The following is a 12114-nucleotide window of genomic DNA, read 5'->3' as shown; positions in this document are numbered from 1 at the left end:
GAAAGCTCCCCTGTCCCGCACACGCAAGTCCTGCCCACATATGCAAATGCCGTTCAAACCACACACGTGCAGTATCGCCGCATGCATTAAAATGAGAGCAATAAGTCTAGCACCAGAACTTCTGTGTAACTCTAAACTGGTAACCTGTAAAAAAATGTAAAGCATCGCCTATGGAGATTTTTAAGTATCAAAGTTTGGCACCATTCCATGAGTGTGCGCAATTTTAAAACGTGACATGTTGGGTATCTATTTATTCAGCTTAACTTCATGGTTTCACATTATAGAAAAAAAAATTAGCTAACTTTACGTTTTTTTTTTTTATTCATGAAACGCGTTTGAAAATTGTTGCGCAAATACTGTGCGACATAAAAAGTTGCAACGACCGCCATGTTATTCCCTAGGGTGTCATATAATATATATATATATATATATATATATATATATATATATATATATATATATATATATATATATATATATATATAAGTAGTAGGTGAGATGCACACACTGTCAGTGAAACAGATGTGCCAGCAATTGAGTCTGTCCCAAAGACTCAATATAAAAAAGCAGAAGAGGGATTGCTGCACAAAAGTAAATTTATTGATAACATTTACATCACATCAGGTATAATTCAGGTATTCAGGTGACGTTTCGGGCTAAGCATGATATCGCCCTCCCTCATGACCACATACCTGTAATAAAAATTGTAACCAACTTCACATATAAAGGCTTATAGCTCACATCTATCATTAATCAGTTAATTACATTCAGCTGGAATCAATCTCCACAAACCCCCCTTTGTATCTCTCATACATAATTTTTATATCTATGGGTATATCTGAATTAGAGGTCGACCGATATGGGTTTTTCTCTGGCCGATGCCGATATTTAGAAATCATGGCGGCCGATAGCCGATATATGATGCCGATTTTTTTGGGCCGATATGTTAGGCCGATTTTATTTTATTTATTTATTTTTAATCCCCCTTGATCTAACACACCTTTCCCACTGGGGCGTTTTTTAAGGCGCTTTTGGGCTAAAAATAGCGCCTGTAAAGTGCCTGCAAAATGGCTCCCCTGCAGTCTGTGTGAAAGACAGTGTGCTTTCACACTGAGGCGATGCGCTGGCAGGATCTTAAAAAAAAAGTCCTGCAAGCAGCACGTTTGGAGTGGTGTATACCGCTCCTCCACCACTCCTGCCCATTGATATGTATGGGCACCACTGCCGAAGCGCATGCAATGCGATTTGGCAGCGGTGGTTCATGGGCGCATTTAACCTCTTCCTTGGCTGCTAGCTGGGTTATATGTGCCCCACTAGCAGCCAAATAGCACCGCTAAAATTATGGTAAAGAGCCGCTAAAACTTGCGTTTTACCATCAACGTCTGCCCGCTCCAGTGTGAAAGCAGCCTTCATAAGTGATACAGAAAATTTCTTACACTTAAAGCGGAGGTCCACCCTAAAATGGACCTTCCGCTCATCGGATTCCTCCCCCCCTCCGGGGTCACAATTGGCACCTTTCAGGGGGGAGGGGGGTGCAGTTACCTGGATAATCCAGGTAACTGCACCGACTTCCGGGCTAGCTCTCTGCGGAAAGGGGCGTACATTACACCCCTTTCCGCAAGTGCCCGGCCCCTTCCGCAAGTGCCCCGCTGCCTGCTGGGAAACACACAGATCCCAGAGGCAGCGGGGACCGTCCTCATTGCGCAGCGCGGCTCGCGCATGCGCAGTAGGGAACCGGGAAATTAAGCCGAAAGGCTCCATTTCCTGATTCCCATACCCAAGATGGCGGCGGCAGCACTCGAGTGTCGATCTAGAGATCGGCTTCGGGTGCCGACATCGCGGGCGCGCTGGACAGGTAAGTGTCACTATTTTAAAAGTCAGCAGCTGCAGTATTTGTAGCTGCTGGCTTTAAAAAAAAAAAAAAAAAAACGCGGAGTCCCGGCGGACTCCCGCTTTAAACATTTATTAAACAAAACAAACCTCCAATCAGTTTACTTGTATGTATGATCTAGATTAAAAAAAAACAAAAAAAAAACTATATATTAAATAAAAACGGGTAGTCAAAACTTTTGGACAAAAAAAAAAAAAAATGGGCTAACTTTACTGTTTTTATTTTATTTTTATTTTTTAAATGGTGTATTTTTTTCCCAAAAAAATGCATTTGAAAGACCTCTGTGCAAATGCCGTGTGACATAAAATATTGCAACAACCGCTATTTTATTCCCTAGGATCTCTGCTAAAAAAATATATATATAATTTTTGGGGGGGTCTAAGTGATTTTCTGGCAGAAAATACAGGATTTTTACTTGTAAGCAACAAGTGTCAGAAAAGATTTAGTCTTTAAATGGTTAAACTGAGAACTTCTACACAGAGATGACTTCATTCATTCAAGTGTAAACATTGTATCATTTAGTTCTTTTCTTGGCAGTCTGCCCAGAGAGGAGGAAAGTGTTGCTATGACGACTCAGACAACTTACACTGACTTCTTACAGAAGTCATTTCAAAGTCCCCTGTAGAATCGGCTTTTTATCAACACAATCGGCCGATGCCGATTATTTAAAAAACGGCAAATATCGGCCGGCCGATATATCGGTCAACCTCTAATCTGAATAGCTAAAAAACGGGACAAAAGGACGCCTTCCCTTGATGATAGTATGCTGAATCATGTAGTTCATCCAAAAAAATACAAAGAAAACAATCAATGAATCATGAAATTAATTTGTATATTCACATACCATGAAAAAAAAAAAGAAACAATGAAATCTCATAATGTTGGGCCGTATCGGCCAATATCTGGCAGATCGGTCAACACAGAGACTTATACCATCCTAGTATCATAAAAATAAAGATCAAAATCTGTATTTAACCCTTTAGGATATAAAGATTCCAAGCGATTTATCCAGTAAACTTATTTTTTCCCCTCAATTCCAATTCTCTATTCCCCCCACGTCTATTAGTTGGAATACCATCGATTACCATATATCTCAAATGAGAAACCGAATGGTTCATTTCTAAAAGAATTAGGTAATTTATCATTTTTATCCCTAACAGAATATTTATGTCTAGCTATTCTGTCTTTGACTATTTGTGTTTCACCTACGTAGATCAAACCACATGGACATTTAATAATGTATATGACAAATGTAGATTGACATGTGAAATGATCTTTTATAGGGATATTGTAACCTTGAGTCGGATGATTAAAGGACTTCCCTTTAATCATGCTAGAACATTGAATAAAAAACAAGCAAGGAAATTAACCATAATTAGGAGGTCCCAAAAAAGTAACCCGTGAAGTGGGTGCCCTATACTGGTCAGATATTACCAATCGATTGTATATGGTCCTACCCTTACGGTATGAAGGTAAAGGGGAGAAACGAAAATCAGAGACAGAAGGATAATTCTTGCTGAATATGGACCAGTGTTTTTTAATAATATTATTAACTTTATTAGAGAAGGGATGAAACAGAGATGAAGGGGAGCCTAGGACAGGAATGGTTTTCTTTTTTTGTTTCTAAATTAGTACGTTCAAAATGTACTATATTACCAAGATAACCCCGCTGTCATAGTCTCGCCTCCATCTCACTCAGTCTGTCCTCCTTTATCAGTGATCCTAGCAACTCTAACTGACTTCTTGGAATGGATTTAAATACACCTGGAGGGTGAAAACTAGAATAGTGCAGTAATTGATTGCAGTCTGTAGGTTTGCGATAAATATCGCTAACAACCCTCCCTTCCTGAACAGATAATAAGTGTCCAGAAAAGGAACATTTTCACTTGCAACCGACATGTTAAATTTCAGACCAGGAACCAAACAGTTGAGATATTCATTGAATAACCATAGCGATTCAGTGTCGCTCACCCATATGCCAAAGGCATGATCAATAAATCTAAAATATGCCAGACAATTATCTTCAAATGGTTTACAATGATAAAACAAATGCATTTTCCAGCATATCCATAAATGCATTGGCATATGGGGGGGGGGGGGGGGGGATGGGGGGCGACATTAGAACCCATCGTCGTGCCTGTCAATTGTAAATAGTATGTATCCTTGAACAGAAAAAAAATTCTCTTCCAATACAAGCCGCAATAGTTCTAAAATAAATTCTATTTGAGCAGAACTATAAAGTCCCAATTGTTTTAGAAGGCGTTTGCTTGCTTCAATTCCTAGCTCATGTGGAATAGCGGTATACAAATTGGCTACATCCAAGGTGACTAATACAGCCCCTGGGGGTATATTAAACTTATCTACCTTTTCTAAAAAATCCATAGTATCAAGAATATAAGAGCGGGTATTGGAGACCAGAGGAGATAAAACACTTTTCTACATATTTAGCCAATGGTGTGGTAATAAAGTTTACTCAATTGAGATATATGGTAATCGATGGTATTCCAACCAATAGACGTGGGGGGGAATAGAGAATTGGAATTGAGAAAAAAAGAAGTTTACTGGATAAATCGCTTAGACTCTTTAAATCCTAAAGGGTTAAATACAGATTTTGATCTTTATTTTTATGATTATAGGATGGTACAAGTCTCTATATGTGTTGACCAATCTGCCAGATATTGGCCGATACGGTCTCACATTATGAGATTTCTTTGTTGTTTAGTTTTTTTTATGGTATGTGAATACACAAATTAATTTTCATGGTTCATTGATTATATTTTCTTTGTATTTTTTTGGATGAACTACATGATTCAGCATACTATTATCAAGGGAAGGCGTCCTTTTGTCCCGTTTTTTAGCTATTGTTCAGATATACCCATAGATATAAAAATGATGTATAAGAGATACAAGGGGTGCTTTGTGGAGATTGAGCTTTTTACGAAGTAGGGACATTGGACTCCCCTGTTCAGACTCTGCCCCTCCTCTGTTCTGCTTTCTTTTTCCCTTTTTTGTGCTCATTTCTGTCTCCCTTCCTTTCTGTCTTTATATAATGTCTGCATAGCTCAGCAAGGGACACCAGTCAAATGTCATTTATACCTATGCTAAATTTTTCTGCAATTTCCCCATAAGGCTATCATAATTGTGGATCATTGTTATTGTATATAGATTGGGTAGCTCTGTATCTTACTGCAACTACTCAACTGTGAGCCGTTATGCTTTTTTAATCAGACCCCGACACTCACTAACCCCACTCTACTTTCTGTACCCTGAGAACCATAAAAATCATATTGCGTCAAACAAATTAAAAATATGCAGGTACAAACAAAGTGCATGCAGTTAACAGCAGGCAGTTTACCAACTTCCTATTCCCCTTAGTTCATTATAATATAGAAAATATCCAGAATATTTTTGCTAAATATAAGCATAATACCTGATCTTGGACTATGCTTTGTGAAGCTGCGTCTGTTGTTACAATAGAAGAGGACACCTGGGTAAGTTCAGGGTTTTTGATGCCGTGCATTAAAATAATGTGATTAGCCAACATGGACGGCTTGGCAAAAGTGGGCTTCTCTGTGCAGTAGCTGAAGGACAGAAGAAAGTACAGTGAAATCATTTTAGTTAAAAAAAGGATATATTTGTTCTAACCTAAAGACATAACCACACAGTCTAGGCAAACTTTGCATCCCTATATGTAACAAAATTAAACATTTCCCATTATTGAAATTACTGGCCAAAATTACACATTTCAAAAATGCTGTGCCAAGGAGAACCAAGTAGCATTCATTGGGGTAAATACTGTGTTGGGTGGTTGTGGCGTGGGGCCCCTCCTCCCCAAATCTATAATAGACCCTTAACCAGGCATGCATGCATCGTGATCGATGATGGATATACACTGGCGGACATTCGTTTTTGAAAATTCCTTTATTATATAGTCTTATTTTTCTCTTTTTGATAGATTTTTTGGTGAATGAGTAGGGGTACAATGCAACCCATACTCAATCCCATTGGAGGGGGGTGGGGGAACTGGGGCTTTCCTTGGTAAAGGCGGATTCTATATTAGGATAAGTCACCTGTCCGCAGACCCCCACCACCACCAGCCAGGGGCGTAGGAAAGAGGCCCTTAGCATGGGGAGACAAGGTACCTGGTATGGATTGGGGGTAACCCCCACACTGTTTTTTCTCTAAAAAATTTTTGTTGCTGGCAATTGTTGAGTTTACATTCAGGAGCCATCTGTTGTCAGGGAATAGGCGGTCGGCTTCCTACCTCTTCTAAGAAGCGTGACAACAAAGCATGAATACAGCGCCTTGAGGCGATTCAGTTCGCATTGTAGCGCTTTACAAATTATTCATTGATTCATTATATCAGGAGAACAGTAAGCTGGACTAGCTTTTTCTTATATTCTCTTTGTTTACTTCGTGTTTTTTCTATTGTTTCTATAAAAGATTATTTAATCATCTTCATGAGGATTAATTTCTTACTATTGCTATGGCCCTGGAAAGGGCGTGTGCATTGACTCAAGAAACCGTGTGTCATATTCGTTTGAGAAATGTAATGTGTCAAGATATACATTATGTTTGGTTTGTGAATTGCCATTTTAAAAAATAAAAAAAACTGGAAGAAAAACAAAAACCCTGGGAGTCGTGGTGACGGAGCAGTGGCAGTGTGCTATGACCTTGCAGCTCTGAAAGCAAGCAAACTCAAAAAGGTAAATGTGCAATTATGCTGCACATAACCACAAAGTTTGCTTCAATACCAAGCAAATAGTTAAATACAGAATGGTTTAAAGTGCAAAAGGTTCAGGCAGTCTTGCAATATAGGCAGTCTTGCCTGACACAATGAAGGCGTAGCAAAACACGAATAAAGTATTTTTTTCTGCTTTGGTCTCCATGTTCAGTTTTTGACTGACAGCACCTAGAAAATAATGGGATTACATTTTTTTTGTTTTTATGTCTGGCCAGAGTTCAGATAACGCTCGTCACTGGGAACATGTTTGATGCAGACACACAAAATTATGTTCTGGACCACCCTTCTTCCGATTGTGTTGAGGTGCAGCAACATAGTAACTAATCTCATACAGACAGGGTGGATTTGATTTAAAGCGGAGGGCCGGTTTTAAAAAAAAAAAAAAAAATTTAAATTAAAAGTCAGCAGCTGCAAACACTGTAGCTGCTGACTTAATAAGCACACTTACCTGTCCAGGGCACCCGCGATGTCGGCCGCCCGAGGCCAACCCATCCCTCGGCTCTCGGGTCCCGGCACCACCATTCTATCTAAGGGAAACAGGCAGTGGAGCCTTGCGGCTTCACTGCCCGTTTCCTACTGCACATGCGCAAGTCGCGCAGCGCTTAGTGAATGGGGCGCGCTGTGTTCTGGGACACACAGTTCCCAGAACACAGTGTGACCCATTACTCAGAAGACGCTGCATGGAGGAGAGAAGAAAGAAGATCTCCGCGGAGGAGGAAGAGGCAGATTAGGATGATGTGCCTAGCAACAGGCATTTCTGGCAAGTAAAAAAAAAAGTACTTTAATTTTTTTTTTCTGATTTTTTTTCTAATTTTTTATGTTTTTTTTTTTTTTTCCAGGGTGGCCCTCCACTTTAAATCATAATTTTTAAAGAGCAACTGTCCTCTGAGTCACTGTTGACTCACCGACAGTCCCATTCACTTTAATGTTACGGCTGGTGACGCAGCAGTGACAAAAGGTGAGGGATCTGGCGGAAGCAGGTGAGTGGATGCCAGGTTCCCATTTAGAATAATAAGCTGTCAGGTTAGTAAAACAGCGATATCAGAACCAATTTTAGGTTAATCGCACACAGTTTGAGAACTACTCAAATTCTTTTATTTAATTAAAAATTTAACTAAAACAATAGCATTGACAGTGCATGTTATTTCAGCTTGCAAAGCTTGGATTCATTGACTGCGTTTACCATTAATGTAAATATTGCAGAATATACAGCCTCATGCTACATAACTAAGCTCCATTTCAGGCTGAATCAACTAAATTATTAATGCATCTTAAAGAGGAACTACTGTCTGCTCACATAATTTGTAATAAAAACATCTTTGCCATTCTGAAGCTTCCCTCCAACCACTTTGCATATTATTTTATATATACTGTGATTTTGTACTTGCCAAATATGCTGCAGAAATCTCCCTCCATTGAGTCCGGCTGCAATCATGTTAACTGTAGGCAGCTGAAGCTGCTGCCTGTTAACTTCCTGGATTTACATAGACAACACAGAGGCACACCTCCAGCTCTGCAGCCCTCATTAGTCTTCTTATGACTCACCCCCCACCCCCCCTCCCTTCCTGCCAAACTCTGACTGGAGTGAAAGAGCGGTGCATGATGTCATAAGTCTAGACTTTTTTAGACAAGAAAAGGGAAGTGGGATGCATAAGGTATTTACTGGCAGAAAAAAATTTTTACTATCCAAAATTAAAACAAGGGCAGAAGATTTAATAGATGGAACGTTGATAGAATGACTGAAGGTTAGTTTTAAGTAGAAAAAACTATCTTTGGATAGAATTTTACTCCAAAATCATTTTATTAAAATAAATTTAATAAAAAAAAGAAATAAAATAAAATAAATCAGATTTAAAATTTAAAAAAATCACGGCGATTCAAAGCGTCTATGTGTGAATGGAGTCTAAAGGTCTAACCAACGTTACCACCCATGTAGTTATATTTTCCATAAATGCTATACAAATAGACAGCTAGTAAAGGGTCATAAACATAGCACTACTACTAAGTTGAGACAAATAAATCATATTGTATTTCTTAGCACTGAAAGTGTGTCCACTGAGATATTACCAGCAGGTGTACTCCTTCTTTGCATCATGGTCATTTTTAACATGTCGTCGTAAGCTGGCTGTAGAGTTGAAGGAGCGCTCACATTGTCGACATGGATACCTTTTCATACTCTGCAAAACGAATGGTAACGAAATATTTGTAACAAAATTCTTTAGCATGATTTAATATCAGCACGTATTGCTATAACTTTAGGGAGGGGATGGCAAATGGAGTTCCCCTTTAAAGTAATTCACCTAATTTTGAAAGCAAAACTCAGACTGGTATGATGGTTTGTCTGTCCCTGTATTTTGGCAACTACATGAAACTAATAAAGTGGCATGGTAAATGAGCAATGTATGTTTTTCTTCATAATAAAGAGGCAAAAAAAAAAAAAAAAACTAAAAAAAAAAAAACTAAAAAAAAAAAAAAAAAAAAAAGGATTGTAAATCATACCTTCCCATGACTTTTCTTCATGTGGAACACATACGTTTCTCGATCCAGAATCCATTCCGAACACTCTGGGCATGTCCAACCTGAAAGTTTCTGCTTGTGCTGTGACTCTGCAGACTCGCTGTCTTTCTTGTTAGAGGAGGAATTAGCCGCAGTCTTTCCTGTGGACTTTGACGTTGAAGTGGAGTCGTCATTCTTCTCTGCTGCAGCATCTGGCTTTTTCTGGGCGGATGAAGATTCTTCAAGTGATTTAGAAAGGCCATGGACGCCCTGAACCGTAAAAGAAATATTTGAAAGGAAAAAGAAAAAGATCAGTGAGAATCAATACCAAAGGAGCCAATTCCTGCTTAAAATGAAAGTGCCAAAGAGAATACTCAATTTGATTTGTGACATAATGGAAAAATAATGTTAATATCCAAAGTAAATTAAGAATGGGCAATCTGGTACTGCTTTGTGGAACACCTCAAGATAGCATAACAAAGAATATGACGAAAACAAACGGTGTGTAAGCTTTGCTCTTACATACCTTTGCCTTTTTTCACTTGTTGGTAATCGTGATGCCACAGGGCAACTCTACTTTTTATACTGACTTAAGGTACACCTGTTGTGAAGCGAGTATAGGGCTGCCATTGTTTGCCTCTTTCTGCTGCAAAATGCCTGGTCTTCTCTTCGCTTCTATTTTTTGATTCACTGACCTAAAATATGATGTAAATGAATAAGAAAAAGGATTGGGATTCCTTTTGTCAAGAAGTCACTGACCCAGAACAAAAGGAAGAAAGCAATGGCCACCTTCATGATTCTCCTGTGACTGGTGCACTTTAAAGGAAGCCTAGCATGAAAGCGTCAAAGTGTCTGCCATTGCTAACCTTTGTGAAAATACCTACTGCCTGGCTGCCAAGCTGACCCTCTTGATTCTCCGTGTGAAACTAATAGTTAGACCCCTTTCACACTGGGGCGTTTTTCAGGCGCTTTAGCGTTAAACAAAAAGCGCCTGTAAAGCGCTCGAAAGAAGCCTCATCTGCAATCCCAATGTGAAAGCCCGAGTGCTTTCACAGTGAGATCCCTTTCACACTGGGGCATTTTTCAGGTGCTTTAGCTTTAAAAAAAAAAAAAAGCACCTGTAAAGCGCCTGAAAGAAGCCGCAACTGTAATCCCAATGTAAAAGCCAGAGTGCTTTCACACTGAGACGCTGCACTGGCAGGACGTCAAAAAAAGTCCTGCAAGCAGCTTCTTTGCAGCGCTTTTGGAGCAGTGAATACACCGCTCCTAAAGGGCCCCTTCCCATTGAAATCAATAGGAAGCGCCTCCAAAACGCCTGAAAAGCGCTTTTGGCAGCAGCGCTTTGTGGGAGCTTTTAACCCTTTATTTGGCCACTAGCAGGGGTTAAAAGCGCCCCAATAGCACTCGAAAAACACTGGTAGTATAAAAGCAGCCCTTTACGAGCGTTTTTCGGGCGCAGACATTGTGAAAAGGCTCTTGAAGCACTTGGGCTTTCACATTGGGATTGCAGATGAGGCTTCTTTCAAGCGCTTTACAGGCGCTTTTTTTAACGCTAAAGCACTGGAAAAAACGCCTGAAAAACGCCCCAGTGTGAAAGGGGTCTTAAAGTGGATCTTCACCCTCAATTTTATATTGCCCCCTCTCCACCCCACGTCCCATACGTTGTGCAAATAGGGCTTTTTTTATTTTTTTAAATAAAAACCACCTCTGGCCTGTCCCCCCATGCATGCATGTCACTCACCTAGGCAACTGACATGCACTTTGTCCTTTATTGAGAAACGAGGATGAGGGCAAGCCTAGCACTGTGTCATCGGGGGAGTTGCCAGCTAAACCCAGAAGAGCCGGCAGCTTCCCGATTGTGTCACGCAAGGAGGTAGAGCAGGACTGAGTCGGGAGGGGGCAAGGTGGTGGAGGTTTGAAGAGAAGAGGACCTCGGCAGGACAATGCTGGAGTTGGCTGGATAGGGGAGGTTTTTTTTTTGTTTTGTTTTTACTGTGCAGGACCCACAACCAGGTAAGCAAAGTATTACCTGATTACCTGGCATACTTCTTTAGGATCACTGAAAATAAAGCCAGAAGGACAGCAAAGCAACTAGCACTTTCAGAAAGAGGTCAGTGATGGCATCCCCCAGTAATTCTCTAAATTTAAATGCTAGGAAAACAGAGAATCATTATATTTATTAGACTTTCAGAGCAGGGTGGCACAAAAGCTATATATACACACACACACAAAAAACCTAATGTTTAGGTTTAAATCTCTGTGGAAAACAAAGAGCACCCCAAAGAGCCTTTAAATTTAAATAAAATCCTTTAGGATTTTCTTTTAAATGCCATGGCATCTATTCAGCGCTAGAAGTTATCATCTAGCTTATGAGACCAGTTCTAGTTTAGTTGCACTGTGCTGCAGAGGTGCACCTTGCACTGAAATTATTACAAGCCCCAGAACTGGATGGTGGCAGTTAACAGTGCTAGGAAGGCATCCATTCTGGGTCCTTTTAAAATCTTTTCTATTTCACAGCCACAAACATCAGTTTGACTAACAGCCCTGGCATTTTAAACACTAGCAGTGAAAGTTTCCCAGTTACTAAATGCCGGCCGGTTCATACCGCTGCATTGTGGTGGTGTGCTGAAAAAGTACTGCATGCAATACTTTTCTCCAGCGCAGCACAGTCACTGAACACCGGCTGAAATAACTTTATAAAACGTCACTGTGTGGCATTTCAATAAAGTTTTGTTTTTTTTTAAACAGAAAGTGCGATGCACTGGGCACAGTGCATCAGAACTGCATGCACTGCAATGCAGTGGTTGGTGTAAACGGACCCTTAGATGAGATGGGAAATAATAAAAAAAGTGTATAATGAAAAGCCAAGGATACTTGAACAGAAAATGTACACTGTTCTAAAACAAGCGGATGGTGCCATTTTCATTCTTAGTATGAAAAGTATACGCCCATGCAAGGGCCATCTTTGCCCACATGAGCATGC

General features: G+C 40.0%; 1 protein-coding gene across 2 annotated transcripts in view; it reads right to left on the bottom strand.

Annotated features, from left to right (window-relative positions):
• ZNF592 (zinc finger protein 592) overlaps positions 1-12114 on the bottom strand; it is a 76548-nt gene that overhangs the window by 10071 nt on the left and 54363 nt on the right. For both annotated transcript variants that reach the window (XM_077469765.1, XM_077469764.1), the window contains 3 exons: positions 9135-9401; positions 8703-8812; positions 5322-5472 (listed from right to left, as the gene is read on the bottom strand). In XM_077469765.1, the coding sequence (XP_077325891.1) occupies positions 5322-5472; positions 8703-8812; positions 9135-9401 (528 nt within the window). The remainder of the gene's footprint in view (positions 1-5321; positions 5473-8702; positions 8813-9134; positions 9402-12114) is intronic.

Source organism: Lithobates pipiens, unplaced genomic scaffold, assembly GCF_037356315.1.
Source record: "Lithobates pipiens isolate NorthernLeopardFrog02 unplaced genomic scaffold, aLitPip1_a1.2 Scaffold_8, whole genome shotgun sequence".
In the NCBI taxonomy this organism is placed as follows: domain Eukaryota; kingdom Metazoa; phylum Chordata; class Amphibia; order Anura; family Ranidae; genus Lithobates; species Lithobates pipiens.
This window is presented reverse-complemented; position numbering and strand designations above follow the sequence as displayed.